At 37.5% G+C, this 25,821-nt stretch overlaps 1 protein-coding gene across 2 annotated transcripts; it reads left to right on the forward strand.

Annotated features, from left to right (window-relative positions):
• Positions 1–814: 814 nt before the first annotated feature.
• On the forward strand, positions 815–25,821 carry LOC128016403 (calsequestrin-1-like). 2 transcript variants are annotated; one of them, XM_052600871.1, is made up of 12 exons: positions 815–1,181; positions 12,127–12,159; positions 15,456–15,549; positions 16,717–16,817; positions 16,880–16,991; positions 17,090–17,163; positions 17,641–17,771; positions 21,574–21,619; positions 23,607–23,661; positions 23,755–23,855; positions 24,530–24,604; positions 25,342–25,821. In XM_052600871.1, the coding sequence occupies exons 1-12, from the start codon at positions 945–947 to the stop codon at positions 25,492–25,494; spliced, it is 1,212 nt and encodes a 403-aa protein (XP_052456831.1). In that variant the 5' UTR covers positions 815–944; the 3' UTR covers positions 25,495–25,821. The 2 variants fall into 2 exon arrangements, with proteins under 2 accessions (XP_052456831.1, XP_052456832.1); XM_052600872.1 differs by lacking the exon at positions 12,127–12,159.

The following is a 25,821-nucleotide window of genomic DNA, read 5'->3' on the forward strand; positions in this document are numbered from 1 at the left end:
GATCACAAAAATGGCCCTCTTTGTGTTTCCAGTAATCTATATGTGAATGAGTCCAAGTGGCTTTGGATAAAATTGATTGACCAATGGATAAATGTACATGTGTAATTAAAGACCCTGCCACACGAGGGTGCTGTCATAAAGTTTAGATGTATGGGGCATCATGTATCATCTCTCTCTCTCTCTCTCTCTCTCTCTCTCTCTGTGTGTGTATGTGTGTGTGTGTAATTAAAATAAACACGCATTACATCATCATCATCGGCTGTGTCAAACTGGCAGACACTTACAGTGGATTCATGTATATTTTCAGCAGAAGGCTTATGTGTTCTCCCTGGGAGTCTAACCTATGACCTCAAATAATTAGCATTGTCTGGCTTTGTTCGACCGTTCGTCCCTCAGTGGAGTCATGTCTCCGTGTAGAGCGCAAGGCTTTGGGAGAGTTTGCCTTGGCCAACAGAATCAGGGTGAAACTGGACACTTCACTTCAGCTGTGACCACGCAGTGGAATAACGTACAGTATGGCATGGACGCCATCAAACAAGAATTTATTTTTAGCAAGGGTCAAAGCCCTGCAAAACTTTATATGGCAATGTAATCCTGTCGCCCACCGAAATACCTGTGTTTAAATGAAAGCACTCAATGCATGTCGAGCGCTTCGCTTCTGTTGCTTCCGTCAGGTAAAAACTGTCATTTCTAGTGCCTGACTGTTCTGGACTCAGTCCATGGGTCATAACATACCCGTGTCCGGAGCGTCATCCCAACCCTCCAACCCCCACCAGGCATCAACTTGTGTGTCTTTTTAAAGGGGAGCGTAGCGAGCGAGTCCTGCTCTTCTCTGGGTGGTGCGCACACAAATTGTATCTTGTTCCTAAAATTTTGGCTTTAGCTAGGAACAAATTAAAAATAAAACAAATTGTAAACCTTTTCAAGTGAAGCTTAACAGTGACATGAAGTGGGGTTGGGTGCTTTTGGGGGTTCTGTTAACTTTTGGTTATCTGTGCTGGAGCGAGAAGGGCCTGGAGTTCCCCGAATATGATGGGAAGGACCGTATCCATCAACTGACCATCAATAACTACAAGTCTGTGATGAAGAGATATGATGCCATGGTCATCTACTACCACAAGCCTGTTGGCGAGGACAGCATGTCCAGAGAGCAGTTCGAAGTGGAGGAACTTGCTTTGGAGGTGCGTGGGAAATGATGAGAGGAAAGGTCCAAATGACCTTTAGTGGACCATCGGATGTCTGCGGGAATGGGGTTGAGGTAGGGTTTCGGAGCAGTCTTGAAATGATGGCAAAGCTCTGCCATTTGTGGTTTTATGAAATATTATTATCCTAACATGTTAGTTGTCATATGGGTTAGTTTCTTCCCAAGTATTGTGTGCACTCTTGAAAATACAGTAAAGGTTATTGTGATTCCATAGAAGAACAATTTTTGTTTCCCCAAATAACTTTTCAGTGATTCATTTTTTAGTGTTAAGAACATTTTAATAATCTACTGATCCTTTTTCCATTATAAACAGTCTTTTGTGCAATAGAAAGGGTCTATGGATGTTAAAGGAACCATTGAGTCCAGTAAAAAACATTATTTTGAATCGTCTCTGTGTTGATGGTTGATGCTCAGCTGAGCTGCTGTTAGTCTGTCTGTGAGTAAACAGGAACTGTTGTGCACACAGTGAAAAAAAAAAAAGAATCTATTAAGGCTTGAGTGGTTTTCTGACTCACTTTCTGTCATTTATTTCACGTGCATCAGCATTTTTCAGCCATTGTAATTTCCATGGTCTCCCATCCCTCTTGCACATCAGTATCCGAGAAGCTCTCATACTGGCTTTGACAAATTACATTTAGAATTTTTGGAAATTTTGAGATGAAACTTTATCAAAAATGATATTACCAGAAACTAGGGCTGTTAATATAATAAAATATGTTGATACATCTAGATTAACTGATATAATATATCTCAAGAAAATAAAGCAAACCCATAGGTTTCAACATTACATGAACATAAAATGAATCAATTTAGCAATAGTTAAAGTTACAAAACTTACAAAAGTTAAAGAAGGTAAAATCAATATGCAGCATTTGCTACTTTGTAACAGACATTCTTGACAGAAATTCTAAATGCTAGCAACTGCTGTGCTAGTTTTCCTCAGTGGTAATATCAAGCCGAACTTATGTTATTTTTTGTTGTTTTTGTTGTTGTTGTTTCTGGATAAAAAGTACACAGAGATGTGGTGAATACATGCTAAATCATATAACATAACAACATGGACCTGAATATGCTGATTCCTTTAGAATAATCATCATTAAATAAAGACTTTAGTTTAAGTTGATACCATATTTCATAACGACAAAGAGCCTAATTCTACGTTCCCCTTAAGGTGACTTGTTCCTTTTTTATTTTTTTTTTTTATTTTTTTTAGATATATATATATATATAAACAAATTAAAAATATATCCAATATTAAATGTATGCATTTAGCAGATACTTTTATCCAAAGCGACTTTTTACCTATCATTTTAATAGGCTAATAATAATAATAATAATTATAGTAATAAAAATAGTAATAATAATAATAATAATAATAATAATAATAATAATAATAATGTACACATATTATGGGGGAAAGACTATCAGTTAATGCACTTACAAGACTGTAGGATGGATTAAAAAAGTTTTTATATTTTATTACTTTATGTAAAAAAAAATTATGATAAACTTCATTTGAATGCTGACGATCGCATGCAATATAGCCTGGTAGCCAAAGCATATGGTTAATATAATAATTTAATAATAAAATGTAAAATTTGTAATTATAAATAACAAAATAATTTCATAATTCAAAATAAAATATGAATGAATCCATCTCTGATAATCCCAGGTTGCTATGGTCATGCAGGTTTGTTTACGCATTAAACTCATGGCCACGAGAAAAAAACGTGTCATTCCCTTAACATGACATCTAGTGGCCACGACATATTATCACGTTCCCATGAGTCATGCCGTGGCCATGACAAAACTAAGTAAATTGAACAAGTCACCTTACAGGCACCATACAATTCAGCACCGACGGTGTTCTGGTGTTCAGGGCACACGCAGAGAGAAGTGGCTCAAAACGCTTGAACACAGAATTTGCCTCTTTTTGCTCTTGTACCGACAAATACATACAAAATATGTCAAAATACCCATCTTGGAAAGGACGTTCGAAAAAAAAACTGTTGGTTATGTCTTAAGTAAAGGTAAAGTAAACAGTGGAGAAATAAATTGGATGTATGTCATTATAATGGATCCATTCATTGTCTCTTAAAGTGCCTAATTTTGTGTCTGTCGATAGTGCGTCTCTTGAGATTGGGGAGTTAGGTTTACCTACAAAGCACTACTCGCTGGCCTCCGTTACACTCACCCCCCTAAAACTCACTCCCATCCGGGTCATGGCACCAATGTAACCCCTCTCTCCCAGGTCCTCGCCGCCACACCTCGTTCTTGTTCCGAGCGTGTCTCAAACCTGAGTCTCCAGCATGGGAGGCGGACGCACTAACAAGGAGGCTAAATGACTACAGCCACTAGTGTCTGACGATAGTGCGTCTCTTGAGATTGGGGAGTGAGGTTTACCTTCACAGCACTACTCGCTGGCCTCCGTTACACACAGTCAAACCAACAATTATTCAGACACCAGATATAATTTTTGAGAGTGCTGTACATTCGCTCCCCCCCACCTACAATTCCTGCCAGCCCAAGACTCAAACTCACAACCCTTGGATTGCAAGTCCAACACTTTAACCGTTAGGCCACGACTTCCTACACTGAAGACTATGCAGTGCTATTTTACATTAATTAAACATTGTGCAAATAGCACAAATAAACAAATATAATGAACATATAATTTCAAACAGGGCCCCCTGTACAACCTGCACCGGGCCCTGCAAACCCCAGCTACGGCCCTGCTTGTAGCTTACAGTGAGACAGCTTCATTGTGTGTTATTCCTGATCTGAAAACGCTGCGTGTTTACTCTCTTAAGCGATCACAGCTCTGTCATGGTTCCCAGAATGCCATCTGAGTCCTCACGGAAACTCCCTGCCAATGCTCCATCACTGAAGAGGCATCAGTGTCGTGATTTCTGGATGTTTCTTATGACTGCCACGTTAAGAGATGCCAAAAGATGTGAAAGTGATGGCGAGAGCTTTCCTCATCTGACTTTCCAGATGCACTTAAAAGAAAAACGACAAGGTTTTGACCCTGAGTAACTGTCCCGTGGTTATGCAACTTTATTAAAATGCCTACCTCACAGTGTTGTGGCTCCAGAAACCTATGAACCGATCTTTCAACATGTTTTCCCTTGTGAAAATGAGGTGCCCTTTAAATGTACTGAAAAAACACTTGCAGTGTACTTCAAATCTTAAAAGTATTTACTGTATGTGTAGCAGGTTTAATCTGGTTGTGTTCTCACTCGATGAAGACAGTGCTGATGAAGGAGGTCTCAGGATATTTTATTCTGCAGAAATGCAAAGTGAAATGATTTTTTTGGACACAAGTCTCTCCTCTTCACTCTGCCCGGACAGAATGGCGAAAACTAGTAAGCTAAATCAGTCACAGTAAAGCATTCAAAATGCAATCATTCACATTAATTTCCATGACATTACAGCCTTACATTACATTACACATTCTTTATCTCATGAAATAAGCAGTGAGCAGAGCAAGAGAGAACACAACTGATTGTGTTTCTTAACAAACTTAAGCACTTTTAAAATTCATTTAAATGCCAGTTTCAAAAGAAATTGCATTAAAGTATATTTCAGTTTGTCATAAATGCTTGTTAGTATATACAGCAGAACTTAACTATCATTAGGAATTTACACTGAACAAAATTATAAAGGCAACATTTTAGTTTTTCCCCACATTTTTCATGAGCTAAACTCAAAGATATAAGACTTTTTCTATGAACACAAAAGGCTTATTTCTCTCAAATATTGTTCACAAATCTGTCTAAATCTGTGTTTGTGAGCACTTCTCCTTTGCCGAGATAATCCGTCCACCTCACAGGTGTGGCATATCAAGATGCTGTTTAGACAGCATGATTATTGCACATGTGTGCCTTAGGCTGGCTACAATAAAAGGCCACTCTAAATTGTGCAGTTTTATCACACAGCACAATACCACAGATGTCTCAAGTTTTGAGGGAGCATGTAGTTGGCATCCTGACTGCAGGAATGTCCACCAAAGCTGTTGTCCATGAACTGAATGTTCATTTCTCTACCATAAGCTGTCACCAAAGGCATTTCAGAGAATTTGGCAGTACATCCAACTACAGACCACGTGTGACCACAGCAGCCCAGGACCTCCACATCCAGCATCTTCACCTCCAAGATCGTCTGAGACAGCCACCCGGACAGATGCTGCAACAATCTGATAGCAAATTGCATGCTCGTCGTCCTCATCAGGGTCTCGACCTGATGGCAGTTCGTCGTCGTAACCAACCTGAGTGGGCAAATGCTCACATTCGATGACATCTGGCACTTTGGAAGTGGGGTTATATTATGGGCAGGTGTATGTTATGGACAACGTACATTGGTGCATTTTTTTGATGGCTTTTTAAATATACAGAGATACCGTGACGAGATCCAGAGGCCCATTGTTGTGTCATTCATCCACGACCATCACCTCATGTTGCAGCATGATAATAGATGGCCCCATGTTGCAAGGATCTGTACAGAATTCCTTGAAGCTGAAAACATCCCAGTTCCTGCATGGCCAGCATACACACTGGTCACCCACTGAGCATGTTTGTGATGCTCTGGATCAGCATATACTACAGCGTGTTCCAGTTCCTGCCAATATCCAACAACTTCACACAGCCATTGAAGAGGAGTGACCAACCTCGCACAGGCCACAAGTAACAACCTGATCAACTCTGTGTGAAGATGTGTTGCACCGCGTGAGGCAAATGGTAGTCATACCAGATACTGACTGGTTATCGGACCCCCCCCCCCCCAATACAGTAAAACTTCAAATTTGCCTCCATCATGGCAATGTTGGACATGTGACTTTTGGAACAAACCATTACTGATTTATAGGGGGGTTTATAGGGAGTAACACAGCTGACACTGATTTTGGACATACCCAAAATGGTTGATTTAATCCATTTCTTAAATTTTCTCATAATTTATTATTTTGGATAAACATTTATACTAATATATACAGACACATTTTTATCGCTAATCTGAAGAGCAAAACCTCACATTTACCAAATCAGATATCGTGAAAACAGCTAATTCAAGTAAAGAACATGCCATTTATCGCAAGATAAAAGTGGGATATCTGGTAGATTTCTGTATTAAATGAATTAGAAATGTCCCCTGATATAAAAGTGATCATAGTTTGAAGTGAAAAATTGATAATAGAGTCTATGGACATGACACGTACCGTAATTATAGATCGACTCGTCTGTGTGTTTTGAGTTTCTGTTGTGACCTAGTTTTTGCCTGTTTTCTTGAGTTCATTGTTCCCATCTGGTGTGTTAATTATCACATTCATTATCTGGTGGTTGTTAATTGGCTACATTTTACTCTATTAATTCCTTTAACTCATTATGACTCATTATCTTTTTTCCTTTCATTCTTCATTAAAACTAATTTTAGCGTGTATGACCAATGTTCTCATATTCATCCGCTCTGTCCTTCTGTTGCCCGTTCTGTCTTTGAAAGTTTCAGATCTTTCTTCGTGTCCTCACTCACTTTGTTTGAGTTCAAGCTGAACGTGTGTCATCCAGTGGATCTGGCCATTGACAGTGCTGCTAATAAACTCACTGCAAAATACAGTGTTCATTTCATTTCAAGTCAAACTGTGTGTGTGTGTGTGTGTTATGGTTTCTTTTTATATGAAGCCCAGAACAACACTGTGTTCTGTTTCACAAATGCATTATTTATCATCTTAGTCAGACTTTATTTGAGTCTGCCAATAACAAAACTTGTTGCTCGTTACATAATCAACAAAATGGTGCGGCACATTGAGAGCGTTTGAAATATTCAGCACAGCACACAACACTCTGATGAATATCATGGAGTAACAACACAACACAAAACAGACAAAACCCATAAACTTCATTATGAAATCTTCAGGACTGTTCAAAAGTGTGTGATTATTAATTATTAACCTGCTCTGTGTATAACGGTGGGATGTATTCATGCTGTATCTCTTATTCGTGTAAGAAAACAACGTTAGCAGAGCAGAGTAATCAGTGACTGGTTTGTATCACTGAGTTAATGCAGAGAAGTTCAGCCAAACCACAGTTATTTCAGTGACCGCTAGAGCTGGACTCACATTACAAACGGTCATCAATCAGCAAGACTGCTGGCCAATAAAGACATAAGGAAGCATCATGGCTTGCTTGTTATTTGTTTTAACGGACTGTGTTCATCTGTTGTAGTGATGCAGTTGGTCTAGATCTGAACAGACTTATGCAGAAGTCCGGGTAAATCCTAGGTTGCATACTTTATCCCTGAACTTCAAAAATCATCCATCATTCATGGTCTGAACCCGTCGTGTTGTTCTCTTGTGCTTCACATATATAGACTAGCAGTGTGAATTTTTCATGGCCGCCCGGTGGAGTCTTACATAATGATCTTTGTGTGCTTCACGGCACATATGAGTTATTAATGCGGAAACACAGGCTCACCCCACAGGCTATTTCCCAGACACAAACCAAGCTTTTTGCTGTTATATCTCATAGAGACTCATGGCTGTTTCATTCCTCATCTGATGTGGTTTTGGCACATTCATGGGTAGAGAAGCAATATTGTCTTAACATTGTGCAGATTTTAATGATATTCAATATACAGTAGACCATCATCTCAGTGTTTATGAAGGACTCTGAAATGACTTTTGAATTTTTCATCAGATGCAGTCATGATGAATTAAATTTAAAATGTTTAATGCAAGAAATTAAATATATTTAAATAATAAAGGTAAATGAATATATGGAAAAACCATTGAATCCCAGTTTTGAAATGACTGGCAGAATACAAATATGTTTAATAAAACAAGAGCACAGTATACGATGCTGTATCTTTAAGACTATATTTTTAAAGAAATTAGCTGCAGTCAGGACAATTACATAATTCCCGTGTCAGTTATGTCATAGATTTTCTCTTAACCTCGTGCTCTCTCCCGCTAGTGTATTTCCTGTTCACAGTCACACAGCTATAAACCAGACAAACTGGATGTATCTCGACTCCATCGAGGCTTTCTGAATGAGCATTCAGCTTCACATGCTTCATTATCTTTCTCATCATTGCAGTGGAGAGTTCATATTACAGCTGAATCACACTCATAAGAGCACGTGCAGCTCGCAACCATTGATGAAAATCTGACATCCACTGCCATCCACAGATGCTATCAAAGGGTTAGTTCACACATAAATTACTCACGCTCAAGTCATCTTATGTGTATGTGACTTTCTTCTTTCAGACGAATCCAGACAGAGTTATATTCTTAAAAAAATGTCTTCAATCTTTCAAGCTGTTTATTGCCACTCAGGGGGTGTTACAGTGCATCAGTCCAAAATAAGTTTAAAAAATTTTTTTTTTTAAAAAACAAATATTATCTCACACAGCTCTGGGGGGTGAACAAAGTCCTGCTGTAGCGAATCGATGCATTTTTGTAAAAAAATAAATAACCATACTTAAAATGCAATAATCACTTTAATCTTGTACACGGAAGCAGCTTTGTGCATGCGCCGCTCAGAAGAGACACAGGTGGAAACGCAGCGGAGAGATCAAAACAAAACAACGATCACTAATTAGAAGTACACAATGAGGAATTTGTAAAGGAGAACGTTGGCAGATTTTGATAAAGAGCCAAAAGGAGACTGGTTTTCCTTTATTAAAGTAAGGAAACTTTGCTTCTTTTGATCCTGTAAACAAACGTTGGTTTTCTCAAGACTCGCCAGCTCAACGCTGACCTCATACATCCGCAGCTGTTTACGTTTACAACTGTTGGTGCAAGCTAGATTAAAGTGATTATTACATTTTGAATACAGATATTTTTCTTACAAAATGCATTGAGTCACTACAGGAGGACTTTGATCACCTTTTTTTCATGGATGGGCGCTTCTTGCTTAACTTATTTCGGACCAATGCACTGTGACACTCGCTGACTGGCATCAAACAGCTTGGAAGAACAAAGAAAATTTATAATATAACTCCAACTGGATTCTTTTGAAATAAGATAGTAATATACATCTAGGATGTGTTAAGGGTGAGTAATTTGGGTGAACTAACCCTTTAAATGTCAGTGCAGCTTACGGTGAAGAATTGACATGTCAGCTGACCGCACACATGTGAATGTGAATGCTTGATCTGTAACAGAGTTTCTTGATGCACAGTGTATTTAGGCAATTGCAAAATCAGATTCAATGGAATAAAGATATATCACATGCTCATGATTCTCATTTGAAAAATATCTCAAACTAAAGGAAACAAACAATTGTGAGCTATTAATTGTAAGATGTAAACTCTGAATTATTAAAAAATAAAGTCCAAACTTAGAAATATAAACTCAATATCACAAGTTCAAAAAATATCCATACCTGTGATGCAAATAGTCAAAAATATTTTATTATTTTTGACCAATTGCACTGCACTAATCTTTTACGTCTCTCACGTTCATTTGGATGTATAATCTAATTTCATTTTAACAAATACATTATTTTATATTATTTATTTATTTGTTCCCATTTTTGTCTCTATTATTGTTATATTCATTATGAAATATTTTATTTATTCATGTATTTCTCTATTTAGCTAGTTAGTTAGTTAGTTATTTAGTAAAGTCCTCTGATTTACCACTGTAGTAAAACTGTGGTTATGGTAATTAATATGCCAGAAAATGTCTCAGTTTCTGCATGTAACCATGATTCCTCTCAGCGACCGCTTTGGAAGGGACCCATGGTTATTATTCTTGTACTACAGTAAATTCATGGTAAAATTTCATTAAGGGGAATAGGACCACCTGGCATGATAATGTGGTAATAATGTTAACATGTGCATTGGTGATTGGCAGAGGAGAATATGAACATGAAGATGATTGAGTTCTGACGGTTCGAGTTTCATTAGATATTGTCTTGGTGCCTTTATATGATTGTACTGTGTCTTGCTCATAGCCGTTTCATATTTCCCAAGCGTCTTCAAACAACCAACACTCACTTAAATGTTGGGTCCATCAGATTAAAAGCATTACTCTTTTTTTGTGTCTCTCTTTGACGTCTATCATCACTCATTCTTACGGCCGTTCAACAGCGAGCTCAGAGCCTCAGAAGATGCACACACTGTCCTCTCTCTGGATGAGTGTACTGTGTGTGTGGAGGGCACAGAAACAGACGCTGTCGTTTAGTGAGTCAGAGGTGAGGTGATGTCCCTCACTGAAGCACCAGCACAATCCAACACAGCATGCACTGGCTCATCAGACTCCTCCTCAGGGACTGGACATGCCTCGCAACAGAAGAAGTGACAGACAGCAGCTGCTCACTTTAGCTCTCGGCAGACAATTAATGACAGGTTTACACTCAGCACGTTCTCTTCGGTTTGATTAAACTCAACTCTGGTTTGCTTGCTCTGCCGTAAAAGCTGTCCAATACTTGTGTGTTTTGTTCATATCTTTAGATCCAGTGTGAACAATGAGAGTGTGAATGCTAAGCGAACCAACACTGAATGTATCAGTTTCAAGTGAGTGCTTTTTAGATCCACTTTAGTTCTTGAAATTGAACTGAATTTCAATTGAGGACACAAACAGGATGCAGAAGTGCAGTTCAAATCTGAATGGAAGGATTTCACTGGAAATCATGAAAACATTACGAATAAGAGGAATAAAACATGTTGGATGGGAAATGAGTCCTTCAGGGCAATTCAGTTTCTCATCTAAAACACAGTCATTTTAACTGGACTTTTCAGTCCTTTCACGGAAAACATCCATGATTATGTCAAAATACATTTTTGGTGTTAAATCAGTAAATCGAGAAATAGCCTTTTTCTCTCCGTTTCTAAGCGTCTGTCTCTGTCTGAACACATGCTGTCAGATATGAATCATAGCTGAGTCATTTCAGCTGTCACCTTCTCACAAGCAACGAACAATCTGCTGATACAAGTACACAACAACCTTCATTTACTAAAAAACAAGTTAGTTATAAGGATCTAACAAAAATGTTGAGTGGTTTTACCAATTAATTTACCTTTAGATTTGGATTTTTCTCCATTTGGGATCATTATATCTTTTTCAGTTTTATCCAAACAGATGAACGTGAATCTGGCAGCGTTTTGTTACGGTGGTTGTTGCACGTATTTTGATTTGGAAATTAATCTTCCGTTGAGTGATGCTAAGAGGTTAAACATTAAACATAATGTCCCACCATTCTTAAATATGACTGGTAGTCTTCTGTGACTCCATCGTGACTGTGCTGAAGCACCATGTCATGTTATCTTGCTTTTACAAGTCTCATATTTGACGGGACTCACAGATGCAATGCTGTTCTTCTGAGCGAGATTATGTCAGAAAAGCCAAACATATCGAGCCGCTTATATAATCTATATGTATTCGCTTACAGATCATTCACTATGCTAAGAGTGTTTTGAGCTCATTACATAGTGCTGTGCAAGGATCTGCACAAAATAATCATTTATTAAATGATAATTTGCAACTGTATGATCATGATTTATGTGAAATGTGAAAAAAATAAAAAAAATAAATAAAAGTTGATGGCGAGTTACACTGTTAAATGTACATAAAAGGTGAATTGAATGCATTTATACAAGAAAATATGGTAAAAATTTATTTGAGTGCCCATTAACTAGTTGCTCTAAGCATGGATATTACTAGAATTAATAGTAATTAAGCACATATTAATGCCTTATTACAGCCGTAATCTTACTCAATACCTACAGTGAACAACTACCTTACTAACTATTAACAAGCAGCAAATTAGGAGTTTTTTTTTTTTTTTTTTTTTTTTTTTTTTAGGGAAAAGCCATAGTTAATAGTGAATAAGTGTTCCCTATTCTAAAGTGGTACCAAATACTATTTCATTCTTTATGCTTAAAACAACAACAACAACAAAATCTCGTCCCCTGACGTTTCTCTGCAGTTGCTCACAAGCCCCGCCTCCCTGACGTACAAGGTATGTTCAGAGCCTCTTCTGAATGACTTGTGTTTTGTGCTGTTCTCTCTCTCTTCTTCTGTTTCTCAAGTCTGGCTTACGACTAAATCTTCATCCAAAACATCTGAACAGCATCCTTATGCTATTCAGTCCAACCTAAGTCCAACCTAAAGCCATTTTATGACATGTGAGCAGTCTGTAAGAGCCATGGAGAGAATGAATGATGCTTCTTCAGACGTGTTGGATGTGGCCTGTGAGAGCTGTCACAGTGAGTTTCCACAGGATAGTAATTCCTGTGAGACCGAGACAATGAGTGACCAGCCGCTGCCATTAACACATCTGTCCACTTAGTGGCCTGTTCTTAAATGTGACGCTCACCCTGAAGAGGAGCAGAGCTTTACTTCATGAGCAGTGAAATGTGACTTTAATGTACTTTCAGTTGAGTAGACCTTAATGCAGTTTCACTTGAAACATGTATGTCATGTATTTAAACATATTAGTAATGAAGTTATAATTTTGTGCATTTAAAATATATTAACTGTATATTTTAATGTAATATTAAATATATAATTATAATCAAGTACTTTACACATGCTCTAGTATGGTGTCAACATATATGTAGTCAAATGTGTAGTCAACATATCATAAGTGTTCTTCTTTAAAACGTGGCAAAAGACGTGAAACAATGATTTAAAATGTATTTTAAAATAAAACTTTTTATTTGACTATTAAAGTGCACTTCTTCAAAGTTCACTTTTATAAGTGTACTTAAGTGTATTAAAGCGTTAGTTCACAGAAAAATCTAAATTATGTCATTAATAACTCACCCTCATGTCGTTCCAAACCCGTGAGACCTCCGTTCATCTTCAGAACACAGTTTAAGATATTTTAGATTTAGTCCGAGAGCTCTCAGTCCCTCCATTGAAGCTGTGTGTTCGGTCTGCTGTCCATGTCCAGAAAGGTAAGAAAAACATCATCAAAGTAGTCCATGTGACATCAGAGGGTCAGTTAGAATATTTTGAATCATCGAAAATACATTTTGGTCAAAAAATAGCAAAAACTACAACTTTATTCAACATTTTCTTCTCTTCCGTGTCTGTTGTGAGAGAGTTCAAAACAACACAGCAGTTTGTGATATCCGGTTCGCGAACGAATCATTTGATGTAAACGGATCTTCTTGAACCAGTTCACCAAATCGTTCTTGAGTCAAGAACCGTTTCTGTCGGACGCGTCCGATTGGTGAAACGAGGAGCTGATGATACTGCGCACGTGTGAATCAGCGTGAAGCAGACCGACACACAGAGCGTCTGAACTGAACTGATTCTTTTGGTGATTGATTCTGAACTGATTCTGTGCTAGTGTTATGAGCGCGGGTAAACCGAGGGCTTGAATCAAGGTTAATCATCACCAATGATGCCATTACGTTGTGCGCAAAAGAACCAGTGAACCGTTTTCTTCAACCGGTTTATTGAGTCAAACTGTTCAAAAGAACTACTGGTGATCCGAAAACCAATGCAATCGGTTGTTGACTCATGAACGAGTCAATGTTTTGTTCGTTATCTGGCTCAGCTCGGTGTTCATCTTCAGTTCTCTCTTCACAGCAGTTCAGTTAGTGTACTGTTTGAGTGCATGCATTACTCCGGGATATTGGTTTGTTTGAGCTCAGAGGGAGTGTCAGCCACATTAAAAAAGTTAACAGCTTAAGTCATTTGTGGATTAATGCGTATTGGGGACGCGAACCATTTAAAATGATTCAGTTCGATTTGGTGAACTGGTTCAAGAAGATCCGGTTACATCGAATGACTGAGAGCTCTCGGACTAAATCTAAAATATCTTAAACTGTGTCCCGAAGATGAATGGAGGTCTTACGGGTTGGAAAAACATGAGGGTGAGTTATTAATTACATAATTTTTATTTTTTGGTGAACTAACCCTTTAAGTGTTCAGTCATTAAAGTCTCTTTTTAAATCACCTTTTATTTTAACCGATTTTATTTTATCTGCAAGTACAGTTGTTTAAAATATATATAAAAAAATTGGACGTGCACTAAAAAGCAAACATAAAATACAACTGAGCACACTTCTTTTTCACAAGGGTCAGTCTATCATTGTAATGAAGGGTCAGAGGCGTGCAGATAAAGTTAAAACAGTCAATAATCAATCACCGGCGTCACTAACAACAGAAACAATCCAGAAGAGCAAACTGTTACAGAGCGAGGGTCGAGGCAGGCGGCAGACAGGGAATAGTGAGGAGAATGCAACAGTATGGTCACAAGGACAGGCATGAGAGCATCACACCATATCAAACAGTCCAGGGTCATACACAATACAATATTTAGCCATGTTTAAGAGTCCGTAAGCAGTTTAAATAGGGGAGCTAAGTGATCAGTAATCAGCCCCAGGCACAGGAATCATAGGAAATGAAGTCAATGAATGTTAGTCCTAAGGAGAGGGATCCCTCCAGTGGTGATCGGAGAGAGAGTCACAGAAGCATGATTTGTGACAATTATATAGAAAAGAGCATGTATTACACACAAATGTGATACGGGTTTTAAACAAACAAACAGTGTTCATTTTGGGGTGAACTGTTCACTTATGTACAAGTGAGGGCGTGAGAAGCTGTGCTATGTGATGGTTCCCCAAAGTTATAAAGCAGGTCTATAAGGGGTGACATGTTTTGGTAAAGTGGAATCTAAGTATCTAAAGGAAGGACGTTTTAATGCAATTGAAACGTTAAGGTAAATAGCTATGTATGATGGTCTTCTTCGTGTATTTAATGTGTTGAATGTTGCTATGATGTTTGCATACTGTATGCTGTCATTTCATACACGTGTGTATATGACGTGTGAAACTATACGAAGGCATGTGTAGATTGGTCACATGCATATGTTGTTGATGTCCTTGTGCATTGGTGTGTCTGTATGTTTATGCATGCGGTTGACCCAAGCGGCAGTGTGATCATACATTAGCACCTGTGTCCATATGGTCAGACTTTGACGAGCCCGATCAGAGCCTGCATTAGTCAGATCTCTTGTCTATCTTCAGCTCCTATTTCACACAGATTTAGAAAGTGCAGAGGCGGCACTTCTGCCGTTTGCTTCGATTGCCTCATGTCTCGTTTGGCTAAATAGTGTGAGAGAGAAGCATCTTTGCCTCATTGGGTCGTGTGTTTTATGGCTGCATTATGGCTGTTTTACTGAATGGTCCAACACAGTTAATAAAGGACTGAAGGCTCTGCATTGATGCGCTGTTTGTTTAGCTCTGACAGACTGTGATTTAGGCTTCATACAGTACAATAAACTCTTTCTTATTCCTGCAGCTTGCTGCGCAGGTGCTCGATGATCTTGAAGACGAGGACATTGGATTCGGCCTGGTGGACTCAAAGAAAGACCGAGCTGTTGCTAAGAAGCTGGGTAATATGAATGCATCTGAGATCCATTATCTTCTGTTTTCTGCATGTAATACAATTTTTGCCTTCATTTTCTATAGCCATCAGTCTGTTGAAGTATACACTGCTGGCGAAGAGCAAATGACATTGAATGCTTTGTATAAGATAAAACTCATTTTTTTCTCACATTGTATTTCCTTACACTGTCTTGTGTTACTTCATCGCCTATAAACTGAAAAACATTTGGTGTTGGATTTACTCTGAAATAATTTTAACATTTGGTAAATCATAAATATTTATAAACAAACAAGAAGTAGCACGTTTAATTAAATGTGAAACTGTGAAAGCATAACAACTGAAATTGTTCATGTATTTTCTTGTAAAATATAGACCAATTATATTTTGGTTATTATTATAATGAACAGTGTGTCCACTTATAATCTATTAGCCTCATGCTTACAACAGTTCACTGATTCATCATCATTTATTCAATCATTTATTCAGTTGTTCCAAACCTGTATGCTTTTCTTTCTTCCATGAAACAACAACAATAAATTAATAAATTAAAATAGATATTTAGTAGAATGTTCATGCCGCTCTTTTCCATGTAATACAAGCATGCACGCCAGCTCTAAAAAGGCCAAAATTACTTACAACATTTACTAATACACTATTTAATCAATAGTTGCATTTGTTAATAGTATTTAATGGACCTTAGCTGACATAAACTAGACGAGCTATGAACAGCTGTATTTGTATTAACTAACGTTCACAAAGATGAATAAATGCTTCAACAAATCTTACTCAGTGTTAGATAATTCATTAACTAGTGTTACTTAATGTGACCTTTTTGTAAAGTGTTACCAAGAAGCAATTCAAACAAGTTTTCTGAAACCTTGTAAAATACTGGAAATAAACATTTGTTCAACATGATTGTTGAGTGATTATTGATTTGGTGTCATTTGCATGAGTACCTTACTCATGCAAAAGTGTTTTTGATCAGTATTTTGTGTTAATAAAACAACATTCTTATCAATAAAACATTGTCTTCTGATGTTAAGAGTAGAGTTGGGATTTCAAATTTGTTGTTCCAGGGAAATCCTTCTTGGGTTAATCATGTTGTGCAAGTGTTGATATCTGTTTTTAATCTTCTGATCTATACAAACAGCTCTGAAATGTTCGGTTTTATCAGGTCTGCTGGAGGTGGACAGCATCTACATCTTTGCAGATGACGAGATCATCGAGTACGATGGAGAGCTGGCGGCCGACACGCTGCTGGAGTTCCTCTATGACGTGAGTGATCATCATCATCTAAAGGTCATTGATTACTGACTGAGCGCTTCTTCTTCTGTCAGGTGATCGAGGAGCCTGTGGAGATCATCAGTAATGACAGAGAGCTCAAAGGCTTCCATCACATCCAGGAGGACATCAAACTCATGGGCTACTTCAAGAGCCACAAATCTTCATGTTAGTATGCCGTTACACCTAAACTCCTTTAATTAATTCTGATCACTCATATACTTGCTTCAAGCAGCTTCCATCATGCCAATAATGTGATTTCTCAGACTTCATTGAGTACGATGATGCAGCTGAAGAGTTTCATCCCTTCATCAAGTTCTTTACCACATTTGAGCCAAAGGTAGATTCATTCATTCATTCATTCATTCACAAAGAAACATGAAATACTTGAATCATGATAAAAAAAATAAAAAAAAAAAAAAAATAAAAGCCTTTTAAAGCAAGCAAAAATCTAATTAATTTAACTACCACTTATTACTTTTGGAATAACGTCAAATGATTAATCGTGATTAACTGCATCTAAAATAAGTTTTAGTTTAAATAATAAAAGTATGTGTACTGCATATTATGTATATACGTATAAATGCACACACATGCATGTTTTTAATTTTATATATTGAATATATATATAAGCTCTTGTCTTGAATCAGTGTTTTACGCTATGTGTCAGAGTGCACACAACACTAACTCTTTACACATAAAATATGTGATTAGGTATAAAAAACATAGATTTAGTGTGTGATTTGAAATGACTAGAAGCCTTTAATGATCTCTTTATTCATTGTGTCTGGTCTTGCTTATGTCTGAATGTTTCCAGATCGCTAATAAATTAAACCTGAATATGAATGAAGTGAATTTTTATGAGCCCTTCATGATCAAACCCGTCACCATCCCTGGAAAACCCTGCACGGAGGATGACATCGTCAGCTTCATCGAGGAGCACGACAGGTGAACTTTTATTGGTCAGATGAAATATGCTAATTTTTTGAGATAGGAATTTGGGGTTTTCATGAGCTGTATGCCAAAATCATCAGTATTAAAACAATAAGACCTGAAATATTTCAGTTGGTGTGCAATGAATCTAAAATATATTAAAGTTTAATTTTTATCATTACATTATGGAAAATAATTAACTTTTTCACAATATGCAAATTTTTTAAAAAGGACCTGTAATACAATATATTTTTTTATCAGTATTGTGCAAAAAAACATATTCAAATCCTTTCTGTAAAATATTATTTAGATCTTCATCCAAATCTAAAATTATGTTAACTCTAAGATCTGGAAAAATACAGATACATAAAATTTAGAAGAAGCACCCCTTACTTTTGATACAAATTATTTTTTCAATTGAGAACAATTGCTTAGCTAATCTGATTCCCCCGATACTTTGTAAAACAGACAAACCTAATACAATCCAGGGTATCTTATCTGAACAATACAATAGCCTTTGCAATGTCTGAAACCTCATTGTCTTAACCATTGCCTCCAGATTTATAAGTCCTTGACCTCCTTCTATAACTGGGAAATATAAAACTCCAAGAGGAAGCCAATGATAACCACCTCAAAAGAAATTAACGAAGGATTTTTGAATAACAATCAATAACTCTTCAGGGGGATTTAACACTGTAAATCTGTGCCACAACATTGAGGCTGCCAACTTATTAATGATTAAACATCTCCCTCTAAATTATAATTTTGGGAGGATCCATCTCCACTTCTGTAGTTTCCCTACAGTCTTGTCAACTAACCCTTCCCGATTAATTTTCATATAAGTATCAGAACCTAAATACACCCCAAGAACTTTAAAACCATCTTTAATCGACTCACGTTGTTGTGGAAGTTGGGGAGGATCCAAATTCAAAAGGGTTGTACACTTATCCCAATTACTTCTAACAGATGTGGCTTTTTGAAAAGTTTTCAAACTAGAAGTCAAAGCAGCCATATCATCAATATGTTCCTCATAAAGACAGGGATATCATCGGCATAAGCTGTGAGTTTTACAGGTGGGAGTTTTGGTAAAACAGGAATACAAAACCCATACAGTCGTTTCGTCAAATATGACAACAAAGGCTCAATGGAAACTGAATATAACAGTCCAGAAAGGGGGTATCCTTGTCGTATTCCTCTTGTTACTGCAAAATTTCAAGTTAAACAACCATTAATCTTAAGCATACTGGATGTTTCGCTATAAAGCAGTTTAATGCGGTCCAAAGCCAAAGGCCTTCAGGGTCTTTAGTAAACATGAGTGATCCACACTGTCAAAAGCTTTTTCTTGATCTAAAGATAAGAGTCCAGTATCAATTTGATGGGTTTTTTTTGCAACTGCAATAATGTCTCTTAACAAAATAAGTTGTCGAAAATTGTCCATTTAGGGATACAGTCTTACTGATCTTCATGAAATATGGTTCCCATACATTTCTTCAACCTATTAGTTATAGCTTGTGACAGTATTTTAAAAACAGTACACAGCAATGACACAGGACGCCAATTCTTCAAGAGTCCAAGATCTCCTTTCTTGGGGATTAATGTCAACACCTTAGTTAAAGGACTCCAAAAAAAAACATCATACAGATCATATCCAATCACATCCCAAAAGCTTTTAAAAAACGCAGCAGAGAGGCCATCCACACCCGAAGATTTGCCACTGTTCAACCCTTGCACAGCACTTGAAGCCTCAGAAAAAGTCAAGAATCACTCCAATTCCATTTTTTCTTCTTTAGACAACTGTGGAAGATGTACATGTAATCATTTAAAGAGCCAGTAAGATGAAAATTCTAAGCTTCCTATCACTGTTTATAAGTCCTGTACATTAGGTTTAAATACATCCAAGGTTAAAAAACATTGTCATTTTGTCAAAATATCATTTTAAAATGACCTCATTTCTCAGAGATCCCCAAACGGTTCGCGCGAAGCTGTTCAAAAGATTCAGTTTCCTTAAACCCCACCTTTCGGTAGCATACTGTGTTCTGATTGGTCAACTAACATAGTCAGTTTTGATTGGTTGTTCCGCACACACCTCCACGGTAAACTATGTGTTAGCATCTGTTTGGGGTGAATTATGTCTTATTCCTCTCATCGTGAAGCAAACAGTAAAATAAAAAACTTGAACAGTCTCGCTGCTTTTTCTTCTGTGTGTGTGTATTCAAGCCGTGCGCTTCAGTTTGAATATGAATAGTGCGTTCAGCGGGGGGGCGTGGTCACATTAGATATAACGAAGGGAGACATGAAAAACAGACATCGCCTTGTTTTCATATGGATTACTTTATCACAGAATATCTGTTTTCGGCTGCACTTGTTTAGTTTTAAAGTAGACATGTCAAGCTTTCTATAGATATCTCTCTCATGTCTCTTCGGTGAGTATTCACGGAGTTACACTTCATTTTAATGACGTGTTTGTACATGACGATCAGCGCAGACAGCACACATACTGATAAGACGCTCGGGAGAAAACAGACACATAACTTCATAATCATACTTCCTGGAAACTTAATTCATCCAATTCATCAGTTATTAAATCTGAACACTCAGTATCCAAATCACTGTCAACAACCTGAGATGTTGGCTTTTCAACCCACAGATCAGCAATCATTTTGAAACATATTACTGCTTGATGCCTGCACCTCATCCAAGACATCACTCAATTTAGGCCAGTCTTGTTCTAACCCCTCAATAGTCTTTTCAGGATCATTCGTTCCACTCTGTCTAGCGTCAGGAACTGTCACATCTGTAATCTCAATACTATCACCCTGAAGCAGCTGTTCTCCAATTTCAGTAGACATGGACATTTCCACATTCACATCAGCTGCAACACATTCTGTAGTCTGTTTATCTAAATCATTATTCTCCACAACATTTAAATCTTGCACTGGTTTAGATTCTAAACCATTTCTTGAGCGTTGAGTCTCTTTAACCGCTGGACAGCCTGCTTTAATGTGGCCATGCTTTCCGCAAACAAAGCATTTCATGGTCTCAGTACTGATAAAGATTGTATAGTCCCTACCAAACACTGTCAATTTAACAGACACGTCAAACGTTTCAAATTTGGGACTTAATATCATCAGAACCTGATGGATGAAAGACATGACATGCTTCAACTCTGGGGTATTTAGTCCCAGAAGAATCATTTTAATCGGCCCAGCCAATTTTCCATAACTAGCTAAAATAGACTCATGTGCTTTATCAGAAATAAATGGAGGTACGTTTGATATCATCTCTTTTTGAAAGATTAGACAAAAGTAAGACTGGAACAAACGTGTCTTGAAAAGTCTAACCACACTGCACCAACTGACTAAACATTTCGATTCACTTCAGAAATACTACAATTGCTTTATTCATTCTTGAAGCTGACAGTATGTTTTCTGCACCTATTTCTCGACCAATAGCAACCAAAACTTTCTCAATGGAAATGGACTCATCTGCCGGCATGCACTAGCATGCGTGCCGAGCCGACAAATTAGAAAAAATATCAGAATTGAAGCCTATCTTTATCAGCTAAGCTGACAAAAATCTTCTCTTCTAACTTACAACAATATTAGGAATAAAAAAAAAAAAATTGCAATGAAAGGAAAAGTTAGAAACTCACTCAGTAACTCCACATGCTCCGCGCTCAAATGCTCCTCACAGACTCGCAGGACATGTGCACACACAGAGAGAGAGAGAATACCATATCGAATCACAACGTTTCCTCACAAGTCCTCTCAGGAGGATGCTTGAGTAAAATCTGCATCTTTGTTTTCACTTATTTCAGATCGACTCTGAGAAAACTGGAGCCTCACAGCATGTATGAGATCTGGGTAAGCCAAAGTCAATCTCTTGTGCATCATGAATCATTCTCAGCAAGGTTTGACCTTATACTGGCATTATACTTATACTGGCATATATACATAACATTAAGGGCATTTTTTATTAAATTATTATTATTATTAGTAGTAGTAGTAGTAGTAGTAGTACTAGTAGTAGTAGTAGTAGTATTTTACAAAACGATGTGTATTTTCTCACCATTATTAAGTAGTGTTGTCAAAAGGGTAATGTTGTGTCAACAACAAAATGGTCTGACAATCATTAGCCCCTTTCACACTGCCATTCCGGCAAATACAGGGGTAAAGTGTTCCTGCAATTGTTCCCTGGTCGCTAGATTTTGCACTTTCACACTGCCAGTGATGACCCGGTATATGTGCGTGCTTTCACACACAACCCTTGAAGATCCCGTAACGACACGTGACATCAGCGCGTGACGTGTAATGTACGAGTCGACAACGCTAGGCACATTATACTTTCACTGAAGCAAGCAAACGATCTCAGCGTCAGCGCAGAAACTGAGGAACTAACTGATCTCTGCTTCATCACAGTTTGCACGTGTGTGCTCGTTGCGAACGTTGATCTTCCTTCAAAACAGCCGGTAAAAGAGTCGCGCGACCCTATTTGATAATCAATTCCGGGACGTGGTTGCTTTCACACAGAAGGCGACCCGTCAATGTTCCGGAAATATCCGACTTGTAGTGTGAAAGGGGCTATTGACACCCTTCACAAGGAGCTTAAATCACAAACATTTATTGCCAATAAGCTGACTGTTCCACTCAACAGAAAGTTGCTTGAAGTCCAGTGTTAAGTTTCCACAGTCTTTGATGATTTGGGGTCCAATGCCACCCATTCTCCATGGACCATTTCATTGTCCAGCAGGATTTGGCACCTACCCACAGTGCCAAAAGCACCAAAAGTTGGTTAAATGACCATGGTGTTGAGAGAATCTATGGGTTATTGTCAAGAGGAAAATGAGAAACAATTCTGTGTTTCCACTGAAATTACACGGAACAGCTGTAACAGGAAAAATTTTTCCCCCAGACCTGTTGCTTTCTGCGTTTCCACCGCAGTTTAAAGTACAGGGAAGATTAGGCAAATAGTCTGTTGATGTAGATCTGCGCGTGTTTCTCAATACAAAGTTTGCACATTTTGGACGTGCATCCTCGGTAGTTCTGACCTTGCGTGTGATGTCCGCGACAATGCAAATCCGGTGATAATGCAAAAAGCAGCGTTCCTGATAACTTCAGTCAGTTGGCTACTGCAATTCTCCTCTCTGTATATTTACAATAAAACGAAATAGGATATCAAATACCACTGCCTCCTTATTTTTATTTAAAATTATTAATAGCTTTAGAAATGTACTTAGTTCAGGGAAATGTGTATGTATTCAGTCATTACAATGAAACAAAATATTATATCAATTGCCTCTTTATATTTTAATTTTAACATATAGATGAATTGAATACAGACCAAAGAGTTTTAAACAACTACGTTCTCACCGGAAATTCTTTAAAAAATGACATTTCATGTCACAATAACAGTAATATTTTGAAAGTCTGAAAAAATGATGGTTGAAATCACAAAGCTGCGTGAACTCAACCAATCAGCACGTTTAACACCCAAATCCCGCCCCCGAAAGTTCTGGAACTATGAAAAATTACCACAACACACCAAGTTCCAGCCCAAAGTCATACAGTAGTACATTCCAGAAGGCCAACAATTCACTTTAATTAACTCTTTTATTATTATTATTATGATTATTATTATTATTTTTATTGGTTTTATGAAGTATTCTAATTTGTTGAGATAGCGAGGTTTTTGTTCAATGTGAGCAACAATCTTCACAATTAAAAGAACCAAAGACGTAGATTACTTCAGTCTGTGTGCAATGAATTTATTTAATAATGAGTTTCACAATTTGAGTAACATCTGTGTAATTGTGATGACTGTTACTAGCTCTGTGATTGGTGTCTGTTTCAGGAAGATCATATTAACAGACAGCACATCGTGGCCTTCGCTGAGGAGTCTGACCCTGGTAAACACTGATCTCAGTTTGAGAGTCTCTGAGGGGTTTCATGTAGCGATTTTTCCCGTGACTCCCAAGTGACTGAATGTTGACTTTTATCAGACGGTTATGAGTTCCTGGAGATCCTGAAGGAAGTGGCTGCAGAAAACACAGAAGACCCAGACTTAAGCATCATCTGGATCGATCCCGATGACTTCCCACTGGTATGACAAACCACGGTAATACTGTATCCATGAAACCCAGCTTTGATTACTCCAAGAACATGATTTTGAATGATGAACCTCTAACAGTGTTTCCTTAAATAAGATGCCTTCTTTTCTTCCTGTAGAATCTGAACAGAGCTAGATTTTGAATGCCATTTTTCATCTATGCTACCATTTATACAGTGGATATATATTTTCACAATTTCTCAAATTAATTGAATGACATACACAACACAATGTATGCTCAGCAAGTGCTTCAACATTAGGATCATGTCTGTTTGACTCTGCTGTCATCTACAGGAGATAACTGACTACTGAATGAGTTGAATGAGTATGTACGGAGTATCAGCCCTGAAAACATCCAAGAAAATTGGATTATGACAACCGGAAAAGATATTTATCTTAATTGATTTTTTTGAGTAGCATCATTTCTTAAAATAAATTTTAAAAAATTAATAAATAATTCATATTAAAAAATATGTTGCTGTAATAAACTTTCAAATAGCTTTTTGCTTATATGGACTATTTCCACTTTTTTGTCAACTCTTTATTGTTAAGAATGATAAGTGGATGCTCATTTACAAATGCAACATCTCACAATGACATACTGTACCAGACAACACTTAGACTATGTGAAGCGAGGTTTGACCTTTGACCTCTCTGTGTCCCCTCAGATGGTGCCGTACTGGGAGAAGACCTTCGGCATCGACCTCTCGTCTCCTCAGATCGGTGTGGTGGATGTTGAGGATGTGAGCATATCATTTGTCTCTAATGCCAATGATCATACAAGTGCAACTCACAGTCTACAGTTTTGGAAATAAAGGTTCCAGTGGCATTTTTGCTATTATGTTTGTGTCCCCTTTTAGTGAACAGTTAAAACAAAATAACTTTCCCATTATGGTTAAAAACTTGTTGGCAAATCAATGTCATAATGAGTGAGTCATTAATTCATTCATCCAGCTGATTTGTTCAAAATGGTGATTCATTCAGGAATGAAGTAATTGAATGTGATCAAGAATGGGACAATGAATCTCTGAACCTATTCGTTCAAAACTCTGGATTCATTCACCGCTGTGTGTTGTTTGGAGACTCATGATGTTTTTGCTTCCTCTGGAATTCATGCATATGTGCATTTTTGCCAGAAAAATAAAATAAAATAAAATATTGATTTAAGAGATAATTTAGAATTACAGTTGTTATATAGTAATTGTCAAGTCAAATTCAATTCAAGTCCAAGTCAAGTCTTGAGTGAAGTAATTTTGCCTTATTTTAAAATCTGCCTCTCTAGCATCATCATCTACTTCATCAGCATGTATTTTCTGCTGGATGGAGATTGTTGATGTCTCTGATTTTTCTAAGTGTGTTTGTCCAACATAATTTCATGGCAATTCGTAACTATTTTTGCAGTTTGGTAGCTAATTCCTATGAATGTGTAAAATCTGTCTTCTTAACTGTCTGGGCTTGGTCTTGTGTGTGTGATTCTCAGGCTGACAGTGTGTGGATGGAGATGGATGATGAAGAGGACATGCCGACCGCTGACGAGCTTGACACATGGATCGAACACGTGATGTCTGGAAGAATCAACACTGATGGAGAAACTGACTACAACCATGATGATGATGATGATGATGATGAGTAAATTCTTACCTCCATCTCAGACATCACTTCACCGTCATACACTCATGTGTGTGACATTAAGAGCTCATCAGTCTGTCCACGTTCACATCATCACAAACTGAGCTGTTCTGTCATTGCGTCTGGAGGATGTGAGAAACATTTTGAGGATCACTGCAGATGTTTCTCTGCCAGTGACACACATATAATGAGAATGTGTGCGGTGTTTGTTAAGCAATAGCAAAGCCTTGTAACAGCTATTTTGATATTTTTATTGACTTTTAGAGCAGAATAAATGATGCTCAACGAAAGTTCTCAAATAACAGTAAAATTAAAAAATAAATAAACAATG

This window comes from Carassius gibelio, chromosome A7 (genome assembly GCF_023724105.1).
Source record: "Carassius gibelio isolate Cgi1373 ecotype wild population from Czech Republic chromosome A7, carGib1.2-hapl.c, whole genome shotgun sequence".
Classification (NCBI taxonomy): Eukaryota; Metazoa; Chordata; class Actinopteri; order Cypriniformes; family Cyprinidae; genus Carassius; species Carassius gibelio.